Genomic DNA, 22,810 nt, shown 5'->3' with positions numbered 1-22,810 from the left:
TCCTTTTTTTTATGACCTGCTGCAGTGTAAAACCCTTGAGTCCTTGCACTCTTTTGCACCTGTCTTCCTGATCATTGCCAGTTTACGTCACTTCATCCTTAGGTGTCATAATTCCATTTGTCTTGCTATGGAACTCTCCTCACCAGAGACCTCCCTCTCCTCCTTAAAACCCACCACGCTTTCGGCCACCAGTCCCAATATGGATCAAACTTTGATAATCGTGCCCCTGATGTGCTTTGGGATGTTTCACCACACCAAGAAATGTTCATGCAAATGCAAGTTATTATTGCTGATTCAACTCAAACTGTTAGAAAGCACTAAAATAATGAATGGAATCAGAAACTAGGCAGTTGCAACCTGCCCATCACATTTATTGATGATTATCAATGTCCACAGTCTGTGTGTTTTCTGCTCAAGATTCTCTGTGCATTTGTAGACGTGTCCCAAAATTCTATGCCCAATCCAAGATCCTGTGTTCACTTTCACAACTTCCCTTGTTTCTTCAGAAGTTCGATGAAGAATTCATTGCAGGCGATGGTGATGGCTGTCACCAAGTGAATGAACTCCTGGAAATCTACCTGACCATCAAGATTCACGTCCAGGTCCCTCATGATGACATCCACAGAGTTGGGGTCTTTCTGATACTGCAGGAAAAGAACAGATTAAAAGAAAAGCTAGCTTCAAAGTTCCTTGCCATTTAGGAATTATTTAGAAGAAAAACACCTTGTAGTTGGCTGCCTTACATCTGTGGAAAGATTCATGAGCAGTCACTTTTTGCAAGCAAAGAATGCCTTCAGGAGCTAAGATCCAAACACAAAAACTTCATTATGCAATGTTTCTTGTTCAAGTCAGATTGTTAAGAAAAAAATTGCATTTACATCTCTTCTGGAGTAAACTTATCCCAAAGCTCTTTAGAGCTAATTTCTCCAATTATAATTAAAGGGGTATCATATGAGCAGTGATTGAAGGCTCTGGGACTGTACTCGTTGGAATTTAGAAGAATGAGGGGTGGGATCTCATTGAAACCTATCAAATGTTGAAAGGCCTAGATAGAATGTATGTGAAGAAGATATTTCCTTTGGTGGGGGAGAGTAGGACCAGAGGGCACAGCTTCGAAATAGAGGGATGTCATTTAGCACAAAGATGAGGAGGAATTCCTTTAGCCAAAGGGTGGTGAATCTGTGAATTGTCATTGTAGAGGCCAGGTTACCAGGTGTGTTTAAGATGGAGGTTGATAGGTTCCTGATAAGCCAGGGCATGAAACATTATGGGGAGAGGCAGGAGAATGGGGTTAAAAGGGAAATGATGAGCCATGATGAAATGGTGGAACAGGTTCGATGGGTTCAATGACCTAACTCTGCTCCGATGACTTGTGGTCTATAACCAGAGCCAGTGATTACTGTTGGAATATTAGAAATCTTGCTGCTGTGTGCCCACAAGCTTCAAAGTGACAGTGACCACAGAGGACCATGAAATCGAAATAAGACATTCAGCCCCTCTAGGGATTCACATAGAGGTACTCTGGCAGCCATTTCCCCTTGCACTTCTCCAATAGCCTAAAGTTCTCAGCCCTGCACTGCCTACTCAATCTCCTCTTGAAAGCTGTGTTTGATTTTGCTTCCATTGTGTATGGTCAGAGTTCCAAATCAGAACTATTGTGTGAAAAACATCCTCCTCACATCTCTCCATCCCTTTTAACCAAAGAGGATGATTGGATGACCCAAAATGGGTCTTTGAACCATTCTCTAACAGAAATAACTCCCTTCTGTTTTCCTATCTAAACCAATATTGAACATACACATTCTGAAAGTTCTTCTCAAACTTCATTTTTCTAATGAGGACTATTTTGGCTTCTCACTGTAACCTTTAGATGATAACCTTCTTCTGTGACTCTCTGGTTGACTTGCACCTGTATTCACCAGAGTTTAGACTGAGAGTTCTCATTGAAACATTCAAAGCTCCAACCGTGATGTCTAGGCAGGATGTTGCCCATTATTGGGAGGTTTAGAATCAAGTGTCAGTCTAGAGTTGGAATGGAGATAAAGGGTCAGCCATGGTTGTACTGAATGATGGGGTAAGTTCAAAGGGACAAATGGCCAACTCCTGTTTTTATCACAAACAAGAAAATCTGCCAATGCTGGAAATCAAATCAATACACACAAAATGCAAGAGGGACTCAGCAGGCCAGGCATGTATAGAAAAGAGTATCTAGTCAACATTTTGGCCCAAGACCCTACATTAGGACTGGCAAAAAAGAGATTAGAAGTCAGTAAGAAAGTGGGGGAGGAGCAAGAGGAAGAAGTACAGGGTAGTAGGTGATAGGTGAAATCAGGAAATGGGAAGGTGGTAGTAGAGAGCTGGGAAATCAATTGGTGAAAGAGATAAAGGCCTGGAAAAGCAGGAATCTGATAGGGGAGGACGGACGGCCATGGAAGAAAGGGAAGGGGGAAGGAGCACCAGAAGGAGGTGATAGGCAGGTAAGGAGACAAGGGGAGAGTGGGGAAATGGGAATGGAGAAAGTTGGAGATGGGGGCATCGATGTTAATGCCATTAGGTAGGAGGCTACCCATGGAATATAAGGTGTTGCTTCTCCAACCTGAGTTTGGCCTCTTCGCAGCAGTAGAGAAGTCCATGGACTGATATGTTGGAATGGGAATGGAAAGAAGAATTGAAACGGGTAGCCACCAGGTGATCCTGGTTTTTCTGGCGGACAGAGCGTAGGTGCTTGGTCAGCACCTGTTTTTATTTTCCCTTGTTTCCATTAAGTCTGTGTCCTCTCTAGGACCTGCACATGCCAAAATATACTGACTGGAACTTGATGCAATAATCCAGCTGTGGCTTATTCAGTGTTCTGTACAGATTCAATATAACCAGGCAAGACTTATGGAGTTTGGGGTGAGTACTGGCTTCTGAGCACAGAGGTGTTCCATAGTATTTCTTGCAAACCTTTACATCCAATCAAAACCTCTCATCCAAAGGAAGTCACGTCCAGCTATTGCCATACCTGTAGATTCCAAAATTCATTCGAAGTATAAAGGTTGCAAAACACTGAAAATTTATGTTTTTAATGAACTAACCTGTGTCTAAATTGTTTCAAATACTTGGAGCGTGGCCTGAAGCTACCACATTCTGTCTCAAAGACAGGAACTGCAACCGGTGAATCATGGTTGCATAATTGGTAGGTGGGTAGAAGCATTAACACCAAGGTAACTAGAGCATAGTGAATGCAGTGAGAATAATGGTTTGAGGAGGGTTTGGCAAGTCTAATGCTTTGAGATTGTTCAGTAAATTCACATAACACTGCTGACAGGATACATAAAACCTCACTGAGTCATCTAGAGCATAGAGATCAGACCTCTCCTCCCTTTTGCCTTTCAACATTGGCTTGGATTTTGGTCTTGATTTGGGAGCTCCATGTAAGCATTTCCCAAATTCAATTTAAAAAAAACATTTATTTATTGAGATACAGAATAGAATAGAACGTTCAGTCCCTTTGAGCAATCCCCCGATTTAACCCTAGCCTAATCACAGGACAATTTACAATGATCGGGGGAGGAAACCTACACAGTCGCCGGGAGAACTACGAACTCTTTATAGACAGTGGCAGGAACTGAACCCGGGTCGCTGGTACTGTAAAGTGTTGTGCGGACCACTCTGCTACCGAATTCTTAATTTCGATCAAGCAGTTATGCTCCAATGCTTAAACTTGCTCAGTTCACTGATAAACATCGGACTTCTGGGCATAGTTTTAGACAGGGGTCCTGTCCTCTTCACCACCCAGACCACTTTCCAACCCTCCCTTCAGTGCATGCAAAACTGCATAAACAATCTGTACTGATGTCTTCTGTTGGGGGAATATTTCCACATGGATCATTTATACTTCAAAGAGTCACTAAAGCACCAAGTGGTAATTCTCTAATACTTATGAAGATTGTCACTTGTAGTTCTTGCTCAATGCCTAAGCCAAACAGCGGTACACATCTGCAGCAGACCTACCCTTGACTGCTGTAAACATGAAACACACCTCCGGCTTCTGTCTGTAAGCTCATTCCATTGCCACTAACTGTTCATCTTTTACACTCAAATTTACTAGGCTACGTATAAAGATTTACTTAAAATAAAGTACCTCTTTTGGGGCAGGCGTGACCTGTACAATAAGGATGGATTGCACTTGAATCCCAGGGGGACCAATATTCTGGCAGGGAGGTTTAGAAACATTGAAACATAGAAAATAGGTGCAGGAGTAGGCCATTCAGCCCTTCGAGCCTGCACCGCCATTCAGTATGATCATGGCTGATCATCCAACTCAGAACCCTGTACCTGCTTTCTCTCCATACCTCCTGATCCCTTTAGCCACAAGGGCCATATCTAACTTTGCTAAGGCTGCTGGGGAGAGTTTAAACTAGAATTGCTGGAGGGGTGGGAACCAAACTGAAGAGATGGAGGAAGGGGAAGTTGGCTCACAAATAGAGAAAGCTTGGACACTGTGTGAGAGGGAGGATAGGCAGGTGATAGAGAAGGGATACACTCTGATGGTTTGAGATGTGTCTATTTTAATGCAAGAAGCATCATGAACAAAGTGGATGAGCTTAGAGCATGGATCAGTACTTGGAGCTATGATGTTTTGGCCATTGCAGAGACTTGGATTGTTCAAGTGCCAGGCTTTAGATGTTTCAGAAAGGACAGGGAGGGAGGCAAAAGAGGTGGGGGTGTGGTACTGCTCATCAGAGTTAGTGTCACAGCTACAGAAAAGAAGGAAGTCATGGAGGGATTGTCTACTGAGTCTCTGTGTGGGTGGAGGTTAGGAATAGGAAGGGGTCAATAACTCTTGTTTTTTTATAGACCGCCCAACAGTAACAGGGACATTGAGGTACAGATAGGGAGACAGATTCTGGAAAGGTATAATAATAACAGGGTTGTCGTGGTGGGAGATTTTAATTTCCCAAATATTGATTGGCATCTCCCTAGAGCAAGGAGTTTAGATGGGGTGGAGTTTGTTAGGTGTGTTCAGGAAGGTTTCCTGACACAATATATAGATAAGCCTACAAGAGGAGAGGCTGTACTTGATCTGGTATTGAGAAATGAACCTGGTCAGGTGTCAGGTCTCTCAGTGGGAGAGCATTTTGGAGATAGTGATCACAATTCTATCTCCTTTACCATAGCATTGGAGAGGGATAGGAACAGACCAAGTTAGAAAAGTGTTTAATTGGAGTAAAGGGAAATATGAAGCTATCAGGCAGAAACATGGAAGTATAAATTGGGAGCAGATGTTCTCTGGGAAATGCATGGCAGAAATGTGGCAAACGTTCAATGGATATTTGTTTGGCATTCTGCAAAGTTAAGTTCCAATGAAACAGGGTAAGGATGGTAGGGTACAGGAACCATGGTGCACAAAGGCTGTTGAAAATCTAGTCAAGAAGAAAAGAAAAGCTTACAGAAGATTCAAAAAACTAGGTAATGATAGAGATCTAGAAGATTATAAGGCTAGCAGGAAGGAGCTTAAAAAGGAAATTAGGAGAGCCAGAAGGTGCCATGAGAAGGCCTTGGCAGACAGGATTAAGGAAAACCCCAAGGCATTCTACAATTATGTGAAGAGCAAGAGGATAAGACGTGAGAGAACAGGACCTATCAAGTGTGACAATGGGAAAGTGTGTATGGAACCGGAGGAGGTAGCAAAGGTACTTAATGAATTCAGTATTCACTACGGAAAAGGATCTTGGTGATTGTAGTGATGACTTACAGTGGATTGAAAAGTTTTAGCATATAGACATTAAGGAAGAAAATGTGCTGGAACTTTTGGAAAGCATCAAGTTGGATCATTCACCGGGACTGGACGAGATATACCCCAGGCTAATGTGAGAGGTGAGAGTAGAGATTGCTGAGCCTCTGACAATGATCTCTGCATCATCAATGGGGACGGGAGAGGTTCCGGAGGATTGGAGGGTTGCAGATGTTGTTTCCTTATTCAAGAAAGGGAGTAGAGATAACCCAGGAAATTATAGACCAGTGAGTCTTACTTCAGTGGTTGGTAAGTTGATGGAGAAGATCCTGAGAGGCAGGTTTGGAGAGGTATAATATGATTAGAAATACTCAGCATAGCTTTGTCAAAGGCAGGTTGTGCCTTACGAGCCTGATTGAATTTTTTGAGGATGTGATTAAATGCATTGATGAAGGTAGAGCAGTGGATGTAGTGTATATGGATTTCAGTAAGGCATTTGATAAGGTACCCCATGCAAAGCTTATTGAGAAAGTAAGGAGGCATGGGATCCAAGGGGACATTGCTTTGTGGATCCAGAACTGGTGTGTTGTTGACAGTTTGGAAGGCTGTCAGAGGTTACAGCGGGATGTCAATAGGATGCAAATCTGGGCTGAGAAGTGGCAGATGGAGTTCAACCCAGATAAGTGTGAGGTGGTTCATTTTGACAGGTCAAATATGATGGCAGAATATAGTATTAATGGTAAGACTCTTGGCAGATTGGATGATCAGAGGGATCTTGAAGTCTGAGTCCATAGGACACTGAAAGCTGCTATGCAGGTTGACTGTGTGGTTAAGAAGGCATACAGTGTATTGGCCTTCATCAACCATGGGATTGAGTTCAAGAGCTGAGAGGTAATGTCACAGCTCTATAGGACCCTGGTCAGACCCCACTGTGCTGTGCTCAGTTCTGTTCACCTCACTACAGGAAAGATGTGGAAGATATAGAAAGGGTGCAGAGGAGATTTACAAGGATGTTGCCTGGATAGGGGAGGATGCCTTTTAAGAGTAGGTTGAGTGAACTTGGCCTTTTCTCCTTGGAGCGATGGAGGATGAGCGGTGACCTGATAGAGGTGAATTAGAAGATGAGAGGCATTGATTGTGTAGATTGTCAGGGGCTTTTTCCCAGGGCTGAAATAGCTAACACGAGAGGGCATAGTTTTAAAATGCTTGGAAGTAGGTACAGAGGGGATGTCGGCTAAGTTTTTTATGCAGAGAGTGGCAAGTGCATGGAATGGGCTGCTGACAATGTTGGTGGAGGCAGATACAATCGGGTCTTTTTAGGTACATGGAGCTTAGAAAAATAGAGGGCTATGGGTAACCCTAGGTAATTTCTAAAGTAAGTACATGTTGGGCACAGCATTGTAGGTCAAAAGGCCTGTATTGTGCTGTAGGTTTTCAGTGTTTCTGTGTTTCTAAGTACATGTGTGTTCCTGAACAGACAGCCTCACCTTCTGTCATTCAAGCTCTGCCACTCCAGGGAACAGTTCCTTAAATATATCAAATGTTATACAGTCCTTCTGATCTCCTGCTCCCACTACAAAGATTCCCCAGACGTTCATGAGCTCAAATTAATAATATTTCCTCTCTCCCTACCCACAGTGTATTTTCCTTGGAGACAATATGGAAACATAAATAAGACAATTACTTTGAGCAACCACTTACAAATTATTTCCATATCAACAGGGCAGGGTGAGTCAGACTTTTACATAAAAAATTGTGCTGATCTGACACCCTTGTATGAAAATGAACACCCAACTTCATCCATCACCTCTCCTCCTAATTCCTTCCAGCCTTCCCCATCCCCCATCTCACCCATCACCCCTTATGTACCGTCAGAAATCCCGAACAAGACATGCTCAAAATGCTGGAGGAACTCAGCAGGGCAGGCAGCATAAATGGAAATGCATAAACAGTTGACGTTTCAGGCCAAGACCCTTCTTCTGGACTGGAAATGAAGATGCCAGAATAAAAGGTTGGGGGGTGGGGTTGGGAGGGTAGAAGGATAGCCAGAAGGTGATTGGTGAAGACTGAAGGGTAGGTTCCCAAATTCCTTAAATAACTGTGTTGGGAAGATGGTGTTGGCACTAGTGCATCTCCCCTTCCTCAAGTGTGATGGTGGCATCCACTAGATACCTACATGAGTCTCGGTAACAGAATGAGTTTAACGTTAGTAAAAGTGTAAACGCTCCAGAAACTCAGTGGGTGTCTTAAACACATTCCAGTGTGGGAGTGGGAGTCTTGAACCTAGGTGGATGATTGTGGATCGGGAGGACTGGTGGCGTACACTAAACTTCTGGGCTCTGGGTTTAGCTTATCTCTTGACACTGCAATTTCAGCAAAAATGAAAGAATAGGGCATTGGGTGAAAGTTGGGTGCTGAGATTCTGCAAACTTTTCCTGGTGCACTGGGAGTACTTGAGTAGGGGTCTAAAAGCTAGCAAGATCAGTGGAAGGACATTGTATAAGGATCCATTATTAACCACCATAAAGAAATATATCAGTAAGATTGAAAAAGTACAGAGAAAATTTCTAGGAATGTTGCTGGGACTTGAGAACCCGAGTTATGAGGAGAGTGTGCTGTAGTGCTCTACGACTCTGTGACTCCACTGAACTCTCAAAGTAAAATTGTACTGAGCATACCATTGGATAACTATGGGAGGAAATAATTAAATCTATAGATGAAGCACAATATAGAGTGAAGAAAATTTGGAGAAGTTGGAGTTGTGTCCTTTGGAATAGAGGAGCTGAAGGAATTTAATTGAAGTCATAAAATGATGAGGGACCTTGACAGAGTAAAAGGGAAAGACCTGGTTTGCTTACCAGAGGGGTCAAAATCCTGGGGGGCATAGGGTACATCATGTCTGTAAGGAGTTTGTACGTTCCCCCTGTGATTGTGTGGGTTTCCTCCCACATTCCAAAGATGTACAGTTGGTAGGTTAATTGGTCATTGTAGATTGTCCTGTGACCTTGGGCTATGTCAGGGGTTGCTGAGCAGCTTGGCTCAAAGGGCTGAAAGGGTCTATTCCACACTGAATCTCACATCAGAAATAGATAAAATGGTAGTCAGGGTTGGACAGAGTTCAATCAAGTGAGCTCTCATCAAGATTTGATACAATGCACAATCCAAAGTCCCTGCTGTTTAATGATTTTTTTGGAATAACTTCTGGTCTTTGGTTTAGATTTATTACTTTGTTAACTTGGGTAGTGGTCAAAGGGGAAAGATAAGAATGAAGTTTTCACCCAATGAGTGACGGGGATCCTGATCTCCATGTCTACAAAGGCGATGTGGTCAGAAATCTTCATCATAATTAAACGGAACTAGGATGTGAACTTGAAGAACAGTGGGTGGAAGGTAGTGTTGAAAGAGAAGCTGGAGACTGGGTGGCCTTTTATTTGACTGCATGAACCTACTTCAATATAATAAATTTTAAATTTTCTCTCATTCTAAAGTCCTAATCTGGGATCAAGCATCAGAGGGACCTGGAAGTAGGATATATTCAAATCTCTTTGAATGCTACATTTTTCCAATTCTGTTGGCTTCTTCATTAGTCCTGCCTTTTCCTTAATGTGTTAGCCAAAACTATATGTGTAATTAAGCTGCAGTCAATCTAATGTATAGAGTTCTAGAATAACCTTTATGTTCTCGTATTCTGTGCCTCTGCCATTAAAGGAAACCACCCTGGGCTTTTTTTTTTTACCACCTCATTGATCTGCTAACCCACCTTTTAGGATCAGCGTATATATTCTGGATGCACACATGGACCATCTACCTTCACTCCGGAGCCCAAGTCTGTGAACTGTGTTCAATAGAACTTACTTGAGTAGACAGAGCACATTCTCACTGACTGTTTCGCTGAAGCATAGAAGAAAATAGGCTTAAAATAAAGGTCCAACCAATCACTGCTCTGCAAAACCATCCCTACCAATAGGGTTCTCCTATCCTCCATATCATTCCACCTCCAATGCACAGTTTGGCTGTCCAGTCCCTACCAAGTGATATTCTTTCTTCAGCTACTCAATTGTTTAAATTTTTTTTATTATAAAACATAATTGGATTGTTTTATGATCTTATTTCAAATTAATATTTCATACCCCGAGTGTGCCAGCAATGTCCCCAGTACACCACTATTTATTACCCACTTGGGCTTTCTGTGAAGTTAAACTCACAACCTTTCTCTTTTTTGTTTAATCTACTTTCAGTGTCTTTGTCATCCAGGAGACTGTAGGATATATTAATTTCAGCTTCAAGTCAGCAGGGAGAGAGGGAAAGGAATTTGTGGACTTCTTTGGATAAAGTAACTAAGAAAAGAAAGAAGAACAGTGCCCGTTCCTACTTCTCTCATGTGAGCTGACGTCTTACAAGATAACCTACACTCAGTCCTATCCCCGTCTCTGTGCCTTTTACGGTGGATCTACAGCGTTGACAATAACTTGTAGGTGCAAACCTTTCCTGTGACTGAAACAATTAAATAAGAGCCTTGTCTACCCTCCCAGGTGGACAGACAAATCAAATAAATGCAGCGTAACAGGAATTCTCCCGAGTTTCGCGACTAAGCAGTCCCTCTGCACCCATCTCTAGATCTGCTGGGTATCTCACTGATACAACCAGTAAATGCTGGAAATATTCAGCGGTCAGCGCAGCGTCTGCGGGGAGAAAACAGAGGCTGGAGGACCAATGGACCAAACTAAGATGTTCAACATCTAGAGTTTTTTTTTTCTCTCTCTTCGCTCTCACATGACTGCCTACGCGGTTTTACTGTGCATGAGCTAACGGCGGTTTCTCTTACATATTAGCATCACCGCGGGACCTTCTGAAGCTCTTGTGGAAAGGGAAGCTTAGTTCGCAGCTCCGTAACTCGTATTGCATCAAACCACACCCCCTATGGCTGTGAGTGATAACTAGAACTCATTGGCAGAAGAGAGAGAAAATACCCTCCTCACAAACCCCCGAACATCATCCACCCGAGTCCTCACCCACCCATTCTTCGCTAAAGGTCGCAGGCATAGCCGGACCCTCCCATAAACTCTCTGTATCACTTGATGCCATTCATCCTCTTCAGCTAGCTCCATAGAGCCTGACCCAATAGCACCCCCACGATTCGATAACCTACCTTTAGGAAGGCTCCAAGCTCCCCACGCAATAGGTTCTTGAGTTCAGCCTTGGTCAACGTGTACTTGTCTCCCTCTACCCCAGAGTATTGGTAGAAGACTTTGATGATTGTATCCATGGCGGTTTCCAGTTGAGATAGCATTTTGCTGTTGAACGCAGGCCGGCTGTGAAGGAGGGAAAAATAAGGGCAAAGAACAGTTGGGGGAAAGCGTGAGGTTAGAGTAAGATCGCGTACATTTATCGACCCACATCACAGGAAATTTTCAAAAAGCATCTTAAGTCCCGCACCAGATCCCAATCCCCAGATTCGTTATCTGCCAATGAGTGGAATTGTCATGTTTATCAAAACAAGTCATTTTATCGCTTAAGAATTTAAAGGTTAAACATAGTATCATACTTCACTTGTACAATTGAACCCGCTGTCCAGTTTACTACAACTCTTCCTTCCTCTCACCAATCGGCAGATTTTAGGGATACATAACGGGACCAGGGCTTTATACAGAACAACTGTCAATCACAACGATTAAGCCCGCCCCGTCTCTGTTCATTGGCCTCTCGGCCAACCAATTCCCGTTATCCACACCAATAGGGCGGCTGTCTACCGGCGGAACGGCAGGTGCCGACTTCCCAGCGCCTGTCCGAAGGGAATAGTCGATCAGAAAACAAGCGGCGAACTCCCGGGGAATCCCTGTCGAGGAGCAGCGTTCCCCGGGGAGGAATCTCTAGCCCAGGCGCCGATTTCCCAGGAGGACGACCCTCCCGAGCACTTCGTGCTGCCGGATTCGCGGAGAAGAGGGGAAGTGCCGCGGGGGCTGCAAGAAACTCGACTTTTTCCCGGAGGTATCTCAGCCCAGTCATTACTGTCTCGATAGGATTCTTGGTTGGAATCTATCCCCCACGGCTGGAGGTCCCAAATTCAGACGCAAGGGGCTTCTCTCGGGCTAGAGGCGGCCATTTCACGGAAGAAATATTCCTAACATTATCTGACACTATTTGCGCTGCCTCTCCTACAATGAAACGCCCCTCCCCTGACCCCCTTTAGTAATGGCACGTTGACAGTGTTGCACTCCCTTAGTATAGCCCCTCCAATAATGCAGCACTCTCCAGGCACCGCAATTCAGCAGTGTAGTTCTACCTCAGTACTGCCCCCCCACCACACTGTGTAGGACTCCCACCAGTACTGACCCTCTGACAGTGAGGCACTCTGTCAGTGCTGCCCCAAGACAGTGTGGTGCTCTCCCAGCGGTGTCCCTCTGACAACCCGCCTGTCCCTTGGCGTAGCAGAGGATTGGGGGTGTGGGGGCTGTGGGATTCATTTGGGGAGGATTAAGGGTTTGTGTGTGTGTGTATGCCTAAATGAGTGTCACAACAAAAGAGACACATTTCTGTTGGTCTACAGAGTATGAGGTCATGAAAATTTCTTCTGACGGTGCATTCTCATTCCTGAGACAGATCATGCTTGAAGGGCATCTAGATATGTCCATACATGGCCTCCTCTACTACCATGATGAGGCCAAACTTAGGTTGGAGGAGCAACCCCTCATCTACCGTCTGGGTAGCCTCCAGCCTGTTGGTATGAACATTGAATTCTCCAATTTCCGGTAATTCCCTCCCCCTCCCCCTTCCCCTATCCCAGGTCCCTCTCTGCCTCTCTCCCCTTTCAACTTTCTGCTTCTTTATCTCTACAGTTCTTTCATGCTTATCCCCTCCCCCTCCCCCCTTTATCTTTCCTCTGATTGGTTTTCCACCTGGCGCCTCTAGGTCCTACCTCCTCCCCTATCTCTATTACTGGGCTTCAGCCCTCTCTCCCTCCCCCATTCCTGATGAAGGGTCTCGGCCCGAAACGTTGGCTACTCTTTTCTCACGGATGCTGCCTGATCTGCTGACTTCTTTCAGCGTTGTGTACGTATGTTTGAAGGGACTGCTCCACACAAGTCTCTTGGATCCTAGCGTAATGGACTGCCCTCCGTATACCAAGCCTGCAGTGGTCCTTTGAGTGAGCCTTGGTGCTCTCTTCCATACCCACCCCCAAGTCCATGGGCCATGGAGAGTGTGACACTTTTGTCAGTGCTTCCACTGGGCTAAATTATATGAGGTCTCCATGTATGCCATTGTAGTGCTAATTCTGCTGTTAAGTCACTGTAATGCTATTTCTAATCTGATAAATAATGTTATAATTTTTGTGTAGGTGGGTGGGATCCAGTTTGCTGTTAACACTGTAGGACTCACTTGCTTAGCTCAAAAAGAGGATGAAGTACAAGTTCCAGAAGGAAGATTTTACGGCACAGCATCCGGCTGAATAGGGCCATGTTCTGATAGTCATGGGAGATTTTAACATGCAGGTCGATTGGGAAGATCAGGTTGGTAATGGATATCAAGAGAGTGAGTTTGTTGAATACCCACGAGATGGCTTTTTAGAGCAGTTTGTTGTTGAGCCTACTAGGGCATTAGTTATACTGGATTGGGCGTTATGTAATGAACCAGAGACGATTAGGGAGCTTAAGGTAAAAGAACCCTTAGGAAACAGTGATCACGATATGATTGAGTTCAACTTGAAATTTGATAGGGAGGAAGTTGATTTAGCATTCTTTCAGTGGAGCAAGGGATACTCCAGTGGTATGAGAGAGGAACTGGGTAAAGTAAATTGGAAGGAGCTGCTGGCAGGGATGTCAGCAGAGCAGCAATGGCGGGCGTTTCTAGGAAAAATGAGGAAGGTGCAGGACATGTGTAATCCAAAAATGAAGAAATACTCAAATGGCAAAATGGTACAACTGTGGCTGACAAGGGAAGTCAAAGCTAACGTAAAAACAAAAAAAGAGGGCATACAACAAAGCAAAAATTAGAGGGAAGATAGAGGTCTGGGAAGTTTTTAAAAACCTACAGAGAGCAACTAAAAGAATCATTAGAAGGGAAAAGATGAAATATGAAATCAAGCTAGCAAATAATGTAAAAGTGGATAGTAAAAGCTTTTTCAAGTATGTAAAAATTAAAAGAGAGATTAGAGTGTGTATAGGACTGCTAGAAAATGAGGCTGGAGAAATAATAATGGGGTACAAGGAGATGGCAGATGAACTAAATGAGTATTTTGCAATTAGTCTTCGCTGTGGAAGACCCTAGCAGTATGCCGGATGTTGTAGTGTGTGAAGGAAGAGAAGTGGGTGCAGTTAATATCACAAGGGAGAAGGTGCTCAAAAAGCTGAAAGACCTAAAAGTACTTAAGTCACCAGGGCCAGATGAACCGCATGCTAGGGTATTGGAAGAGGTAGCGTTAGAGATTGTGGCAGCATTAGAAATGATCTTCCAAAAATCATTGGACCCTGGTATGGTGCCAGAGGTCTGGAAAATTGCAAATGTCACTCCCCTCTTTAAGAAAGGAGGGAGGCAGCAGAAAGGAAATTATAGACCATTTAGCCTGAACTCAGTGGTTGGGAAGATGTTAGAGTCAATTGTTAAGGATGAGGTGATGGAGTACTTGGTGACACAGGACAAGATAGGAAAAAGTCAGCATGGTTTCCTTCAGGGAAAATCCTGCCTGATGAACCTGTTGGAATTCTTTGAGGAGATTACAAGTAGGATAGATAAAGGGGATGTAGTGGATGTTGTATATTTGGTCTTTCAGAAGGCCTTTGACAAGGTGCCACACATGAGGCTGCTTACCAAGTTAAGAGCCCATGGAATTACAGGGAAGTTACTAGCATGGGTGGAGCATTGGCGGATTGGCAGAAAACAGAGAGTGGGAATAAAGGGATCCTATTCTGGCTGGCTGCTGGTTACCAGTGGAGTTCCACAGGGGTCGGTGTTGGGACCGCTGCTTTTTCCGATGTATGTCAATGATTTGGACTATGGGATTAATGGATTTGTGGCTAAATTTGCCAATGATACAAAGATAGCTGGCGGAGCGGGTAGTGTTGAGGAAACAGAGAGTCTGCAGAGAGACTTAGATAGTTTAGGAGAATGGGCAAAGAAGTGGCAAATGAAATACAATGCTGGGAAGTGTATGGTCATGCACTTTGGTGGAAGAAATAAATGGGCAGACTATTATTTAGATGGGGAGAGAATTCAAAATGCAGAGATGCAAAGGGACTTGGGAGTCCTTGTGCAAGATACCCTAAAGGTTAACCTCTGGGTTGAGCCAGTTGTGAAGAAGGTAAATGCAATGTTGGCATTCATTTCTCGAGGTATAGAATATAAGAACAGGGATGTGATGTTGAGGCTCTATAAGGCACTCGTGAGACTTCACTTGGAGTACTGTGAGCAGTTTTGGGCTTCATATTTTAGAAAGGATATACTGACATTGGAGAGGGTTCAGAGAAGATTCACAAGAATGATTCTAGGAATGAAAGGGTTACCGTATGAGGAATGTCTGACAGCTCTTGGACTGTATTCCCTAGAGTTCAGGAGAATGAAGAGGGGTTCTCATAGAAATATTCCGAATGTTAAAAGGCCGGAACAGATTAGATATGGCAAAGTTATTTCCCATGGTAGGGGAGTCTAGGACAACAGGGCATGACTTCAGGATTGAAGGACGGCCTTTTAGAACTGAGATGCAGAGAAATTACTTTAGTCGGAGGGTGGTAAATCTGTGGAATTTGTTGTCACAGGTGGCTGTGGAGGCCAACTCATTGGGTGTATTTAAGGCAGAGATAGATAGGTTCTTGATTAGCCAGGGCATCAGAGGGTATGTGGTGAAAGCGAGGGAGTGGGGATGACTGGAAGAATTGGATCAGCCCATGATTGAACGGTAGAGCTGACTCGATGGGCTGAATGACCTACTTCTGCTCCTATATATTATGGTCTTATGGTTGGCTGCCAGTGACTAGTAGTGTTCTGCAGGGGTCAGTGTTGGGACCACTTCTTTTTAAGCTGTATATAAATGATTTAAATGGTCAAATAGATGGCTTTGTTGCTACATTTGCAGATGATACGAAGATTGGTGGAGGGGCAGGTAGTGTTGACGAAACAGGTAGGATACAGAAGGACTTAGACAGATTAGGAGAATGGGCAAGAAAGTGGGAAATGAAATATACTGTTGAAAAATGCATGGTCATGCACTTTGGTAGTAGAAATAAATGTGCAGACTATTTTCTAAACGGGGAGAAAATCCAAAAACCTGGGCTGCCAAGGGACTTGGGAGTCCTTGTGCAGAACATCCTAAAGGTTAACTAGCAGGTTGAGTCGATGGTGAGGAAGACAACTGCAATGTCAGCATTCACTTCAAGGGGTCTAGTATACAAGTGCAAGGCTATGATGGTGAGGCTTTATAATGCACTGGTGAGGCCTCATCTTGAGTATTGGGCTCCTCATCTTAGAAGAGATGTGCTGGAATTGGTGAGGGTCCAGAGGAGGTTCATAAGGATGATTCCAGGAATAAAAGGGTTACCATATGAAGAACACTTGATTACTCTCGGTCTACACTTGCTGGAATTTAGAAGGGTGAGGGGAGATCTCATTGAAACCTTTCGAATGTTGAAAGGCCCAGACAGAGTAGATGTGGAAAGGGTGTTTCCCATGGTGGGAGAGTCTAGGACAAGAGGACACAGCCTCAGGATAGAGGGGTGTTCATTCAAAATAGAGATGTGGAGAAATTCCATTAGCCAAAGGGTGGTAAATTTGTGGAATTGTTGCCACATGCAGCTGTGGAGGCCAGGTCGTTGGGTCCATTTAAGGCAGAGATTGATAGGTTCTTGATTGGACACGGCATCAAAGGTTATGGGTAGAAGGCCAAGAAATGGGGTCGAGGAGAAGAAAAAAAAAGGATCAGCCATGATTGAATGGAGGAGCAGACTCGATGGGCCAAATAGCCTAATTCTGCTCCTATGTCTTATGGTCTAATGAATAAAGTCTTCTACCTAAACCCCACTACCTAGGCCTGGGCCAGCATTAAGTACCTTCAGGTTCTCATCGAGGCCCTTTTCGAATGAAATAAGGTTTCCGCTTTCCTCTCATCTTCAGGCAGTGTTCAAAGCTCCTGCATTCTTTGAGTGAAAGGTATTTTCTCAACTTCCATTCTAATCCTTTTAGACTATAAAACCATAAAACATAAGAGCAGAATTAGACCATTCGGCCCATCAAGACTGCTTCATCATTTCATCATGGCTGATCCATTTCCCTCTCAACCCCATTTTCCTGCATTCTCCCTATAAACTTTCATGCCTGACTAATCCAGAATCTATTAACCTTTACATCCAGAGACCTTGCCTCCATGGCTGCCTGTGGCCACAAATTCCACAGATTCATCACCCTCTGGCTAAAGAAATTCCTCCTTATCTGTTCTAAATGGGCATCCCTCTATTCTGAGGTTGTGCCCTCTGGTCCTAGATTCCTCCAATATGGGCAATATCCTCTCCACATCCATTCTATCCAGTCCTTTCAACATTCGATAGGTTTCAATGAGATTCCCCCTCCATTATTCTAAATTCCAGCTAGTTCAAGTCTAGAGTCATCAAATTCTCCTCATATGATAAGCCTTTCATTCTTGGAATCATTTTTGTGAACCTCCTTTGAACACTGTCCAATGTCAGCACATCCTTTCTTAGATAAGCGGCCCAAAACTGTTCACAATATTGCAGGTGAGGCCTCTCACCTGAGGTCTCAGCATTGCATCCTTGTTTTTTCATCACCAACTCAACCTGCAATTAACCTTTAGCGAATCCTGCATGATTCCAACTCCCTTTGAAATTCCTGCCCATTTAGAAAATAGCCTGGACTTTATTCCCTTGTTTTGTGGCTCAGGTGTGGTAAGTGGCGGTGTCAGAGGCCTACCAAAAGTTGGAGTGGGAATATAAAAGAAGCAGCTTCTGGTAAATCCGGACTTTTCTTCAGCAGCCCAGGCGCAGTAAGTGTTGGTGTCGGAGTCCTACCGAAGGTTGGAAGAAAGAGAGTGAAAGAGGAGCAACACACACAAAATGCTGGAGGAACTCCGCATGGAGGCCAGGCAGCATCCATGGAAAAAGAGTGCAATCGACCCTTCAGGAGAAAAAAGCGGAGGAGTAGTTTTAAAAGGTGAGGGGAGGAGAGAGAGAACCACCAGGGGATAAGTAAAACCAGGAGGGTGAGGGATAATGTAAAGAGCTGGGAAGTTGATTGGTGAGATGAGGTGAGAGAGGGAAAAGGGGATGGGAAATGGAGAAGTGGGGGGGGGGAGGTTAGGGGCATTACTGGAAGTTTGAGAAATCAATGTTCATGCCGTCAGGTTGGAGGCTATCCAAACAGAATCTAAGGACTTGTTCCTCCAGCCTAAGTGTGGCCTCATCACAACAGTGGAGGAGGCCATGCATGGTCATATGGGAATGGGAAGTGGAATTAAAATGGGGGCCAGTGGGAGATCCTGCTTTTTCTGGTGGATGGAGCGTAGATGCTTGGCAAAGCAGTCTCCTAGTCTACGTTGGGTCTCACTGATATATGGGAGGCCACACCGGGAGCACCAAACACAGTATATGACTCACGGGTAAAGTGTCACCTCACCTGGAAGGACTGTTTAGGGCCCTGAATGGTAGTGTGGGAGGAGGTTTAGTGGCAAATGTAGCACTTGTTCTGCTTGCAAGGAGAAGTGCCAGGAGGGAGATCAGTGGAGAGCGACGAATGAGCAAGGGAGTCACATAGGGAGCGATCCCTGTGGAAAGCTGGAAGTTTTTTTCCAATAATCCAATATCTACTCTTACTTTTCTTTTACCTTTTATATATCTGGAAAAACGTTTGGTATCCTCTTTGACATTATTAGCTAGCTTACCTTCATGTTTCTTCTCTTCCCTCTGTGTGGCTTTTTACTTGCCTTCTGTTGGTTTTTAAAAGCTTCCCTATCCTCTAACTTCCAACTAATTTTTACACTTTTATATGCCTTCTCTTTGGCTTTTTATGTTTGTTTTAACTTCCCTTGTTGGCCACGGTGACATTATCCTTCCTTTAAAGTACGACTTCTTCTTTGGGAGTATCTATCCTGTGCCTTCCAAATTGCTCCCAGAAACTCCAGCCATTGCTGCTCTGCCATCATCCCTGCTAGTGTTCCCTTCCAATCAACTTTGACCAGCTCCTCTCTTGTGTCTCTGTAATTTCCTTTTCACCACTGTAATGCTGATACATGTGACTTTAGCTTCACCCTCTCAAAATGCAGGGTGAATTATATTATGGTCACGGTCTCCTTTACCTTAAGTTCCCTAATCAAATCTGATTCATTACACAACACACATTCCAGAATAACTGATGCCCTAGTGGGCTCAATCACAAGCTTCTCTGAAAAGTCATTTTATAGGCATTCTACAAACTCTCTCTTGGGATACAAATCAGCACCAACCGAACTTTACCAATCTGCCTGCATATTGAAATCCACCAGGACCGTCTCAATATTGCCCTTTTGACATACCTTTTCTATCTCCCATTGTAATTTGTAGCTCACTTCCTGGCTACTGTTCAAAGGCCTGTATATAGCTTCCATCAGGGTCTTTTTACCCTTGCAGATTCCTAACCCCACCTAGAGGGACTCTACATCTTCTGATCCTATGTCACCTCTTCCTAAGGACTTGATTTAATTTTTTACCAACAGGGCCATATCACCCCTCTGCCTACTTGCCTTTCCTGTTGATACAATATGTGTCCTTGGATGTTAAGATTTCAACTATAATCTTCTTCCAGCTACAACTCGGAGATGCCCACAACATCGTACCTGCCAATCTCTATCTATGCTACAAGATCATCTACCTTATTCCATATACTGCATGCATTCAAATATAACTCCTTCAGTCTTGCATTCATTACCCTTTTCGAACTTGTCCCCATGTTACCCTGCAACTCATCTCACTGCAATTTTGCCCCATTTCCTGCCTGTCCTTCCTGATAGGCTCATTACACACTGCATCTGCTTGTATACTAACTGCCCCGTCCCCAGTCCTATCACTCAAATTCCCACCCCCCTGCCAAATCAGTTTAAACCCTTCCTAACAGTTCCAGCAAAGCTGCCTACAAGGGGATATTGATCCCCCTTGGGTTTAGGGGTTAGTAGTTATCTTCCGTCTAATTTCACTTTCTAGGGGAAATAGTCCTCACCATTCACAACACTGAAGTCTCACCTAATTTTATCAATCTCAGTCTCTTCTTAGTTTCGCTGATGTTTGGCCACATTTAATTTTGACAACGTCCTCATGAATCCTCTCTAATGCTTCTGAAGACTTTCCAGCACTGCGGTGACCAGAAATGTGTGCAGTAATGGTGATAAAATAGCAAATTGAAATGTCTCTATGCAACTTGGCAGTGTGTGTATGAAATAAAAGGAAGGAAATGCTTTGACGCTAGTATGTTGGAGAATGGAGATAGTCAATGGGTAGAATTTGTATACTCCAGGGTTTAAATGTATTTTATAACGCAGGGAATGGTTTGTGTAAAGCCAGTGCAGTTCCTCTTCCCAAGGCACCACGGCTTATGCAACTGCCAGTGTGAGTGCATCTCCTGAGTCTGACCAATGGAGAGGCTTTGCACTATAAGGAACAACAAGACTGTAGGGATAAATGGAAAGCAAGTAATTCAGCAGGGGACCAGAACCAAAATATTGTTTCATGGTGTTGTTGGAAAGTTGTGTGTGAGAACACATTTTGTTTTTACCTTTTCGTTAATTAAACTTCAGGCTTAGGGCTAGTAATGACTTAATTGTAGTGGAGTCTCAGGGGGCAAGGAAGGGAGGTTAAATCTGGAGCTAAATGAAGAATGCAGGTAAATTTTCATTTTAAATGTTTTCTCCCCCTTTGAAGGATTTCAAATTTTGAAGTCAGCGCAGGTAGAAACCAACATTTCAATTATTATTTGCTCCAATATTCGCAGAATCTTGCTTTTTCTGGGGGATCCCAATTTTACCAAGAGCTGTATTGTAGGGTTGATTCTAGAACTGTGTTCCCCTGTGCCTCTGCCCCAGAAACACTGCACTTTTCCCAACCCCCCCCCCCCCCAACCGCCTCCCCACACCAGGCCACTACCACAGGAGATCTCGATCAGTCTAAGTTTTGCATCATCTATTGAATATCAAGTATTTGAGTACTTCTATTTGGAAAAATCTCTTTGCTGCTCTCCCTTTTCTGCTCTAAGATGTTCCTTTAAACAAACTTTTGGTTACCTGATCTTGTGTGTCCTCATGTGGCTTTGTGTTGGTGTTCCTTGGGACATTTGATTAACTAAAGGCAAAGTAGTGTTGTGTTCAGTTGTCTGATGTGTTTAAAATAGCCACCGATGGGACTTGTACAACCACAAGAGATTTTTAAAAATCCACATTGGAGGAACAAGCCCATATAGAGATCAAAAATAAACAAGATGTGAGAAAATATGCAGATGGAGCAAGAGAGCAAACTGCCCATTGACCAACTGGTTCACTGATGGCAGAAGAATCAAAGCTTGCTCCATCATGATGCAGACGGCAATGAAGATTAATCTCTGTGGCAGCCAAATTTGAAGAAGGTGGTCCATTTTTCATCTTGATTTACAGAGTCAAAGGCTTTTGTGAGTTCAGTAAAGGTATGGTAACACACATAAAATGCTGGAGGAATTCAGCAGTCCAGGCAGCACTATGGAAAGGAAAGAACAGTCGACGTTTTGCATCAAGACCCTTTATCAGGACTTGATGAATGGTCTTGTCCTGAGACGTTGATTGTTTATTCCTCTCCATCGATGCTGTCTGACCTGCTAAGCTCCCTCAGCAGGTGCCTTACTCTGTGTGGTGAACTACATATAGCTGTCTAGACATGCCCCTCTGCTGACTGCTCCTGTGGCTCCTCCCACAGACCCCTGTATAAAAGCAATTGGAGGCATTGCTCCTCCCTCAGTCTCCAGGATGTTGTGCGGTGGTCTCTTGCTACTAATCGTGGTCTCTTGCAGCTAATAAAAGCCTATCGTTCACTTCCCGTCTCCGAGAGTTATTGATGGTGCATCACTCTGAATTTCCAGCATCTGCAGAATCTCTTGTGTTTAGGCTCTGTATGGTAGTTCGATGGTGTTCACTGTATTTCCCATAAGGTTGTTACATGATGAAGTCCATGTTCACTATGCCTCTCGACAGATCCTGCTGGTGCTGGAAATTTTGTTGGTTCTGGAAATCTTACAGTTTTGCTCATTCTGTTATAGGAAAGACGTGGTTAAACTGGAAAGAGTGCAGAAAAGATTAGGAGGATGTTGATAGGACTAGAGTGTCTGACTTAAAGGGAACGATTGGTCAGGCTAGGTCTTTTTTTCCTTGGAACATAGGTAACAGGTTGCCGACCTTAGAGAAAAATTTTAAATTCTGAATGGCGTAGATAAAGATGGACGGAAACAGTCTTTTCCCCAGGCCAGGAGACACCAAAACCACAGGGCATAGAATTAGAGTGAGAGGGAGAAGATCAAAAAGGATATGAGGGGAAATTTTCTCACACAGAGGGTGTTGAGTTATATGGAGCAAGCTGCTGGAAGAAGTGGTTGAGGCAGGTACAATAGTATCATTTAAGAAGCACTGGATAGGTCCATGGAAGGGCATGGGTTAGAGGGATACAGGCCGACCGCGGGAGATTGGGACTAACTGGGTTGGCTCTGTGTTTCAGTGGAATCATTGGGGCCAAAAGGCCTGGATCCATGCTGTATTGCTCTGTGATTCTATGACCCTAAAAGGTAACATGTGGACAAGGTCATGACTAGTCACAGTTTGCTGGGTAGACGTCAACGACTCCCTTTAACGCATGTTTGAGGGAAGAATGGCACAGATCTAAAATGCTGGGAGAAGTTACCAGAGGAACATGAGAAAAAGAAACTTATTTATGCAGAGAATGCTGATGACATGAAATTCATTCTCTGTGGGGCAAATGAAAACAGAAACAATAAGGAAATTGAAAAGGTAAGGCAGTCAGGGGGTCTAGGAGGAGTTGGACTAATGGGAAGAGTGTACCAAGTGCTGGCAGATACTCAATGGACAGAAGGGTCTCCTTCTATCCTGTAAAA

The 22,810-nt window shown here is 44.0% G+C and overlaps 1 protein-coding gene across 2 annotated transcripts; it reads right to left on the bottom strand.

Annotated features, from left to right (window-relative positions):
* Positions 1-363: 363 nt before the first annotated feature.
* On the bottom strand, positions 364-12,157 carry LOC140739865 (protein S100-A1-like). 2 transcript variants are annotated; one of them, XM_073068467.1, is made up of 3 exons: positions 12,053-12,157; positions 10,869-11,031; positions 364-644 (listed from the first exon to the last, which is right to left on the bottom strand). In XM_073068467.1, exons 2-3 carry the CDS (start codon positions 11,007-11,009, stop codon positions 483-485), a joined length of 303 nt encoding a protein of 100 aa, XP_072924568.1. In that variant the 5' UTR covers positions 11,010-11,031; positions 12,053-12,157; the 3' UTR covers positions 364-482. The 2 variants fall into 2 exon arrangements, with proteins under 2 accessions (XP_072924568.1, XP_072924567.1); XM_073068466.1 differs by lacking the exon at positions 12,053-12,157 and adding an exon at positions 11,265-11,442.
* Between the last annotated feature and the right edge of the window lie 10,653 nt (positions 12,158-22,810).

Source organism: Hemitrygon akajei, chromosome 16 (genome assembly GCF_048418815.1).
Source record: "Hemitrygon akajei chromosome 16, sHemAka1.3, whole genome shotgun sequence".
NCBI classification, from domain to species: domain Eukaryota; kingdom Metazoa; phylum Chordata; class Chondrichthyes; order Myliobatiformes; family Dasyatidae; genus Hemitrygon; species Hemitrygon akajei.
This window is presented reverse-complemented; position numbering and strand designations above follow the sequence as displayed.

Coding starts and splice junctions, on each gene's coding strand:
- LOC140739865 (XM_073068467.1), bottom strand. CDS start 11,009: ATGCTATCTCAACTGGAAACCGCCATGGATACAATCATCAAAGTCTTC. Junction 645..10,868: donor AGCTTGGAGCCTTCCTAAAG/GTAGGTTATCGA, acceptor CTTTTCCTGCAG/TATCAGAAAGACCCCAACTC.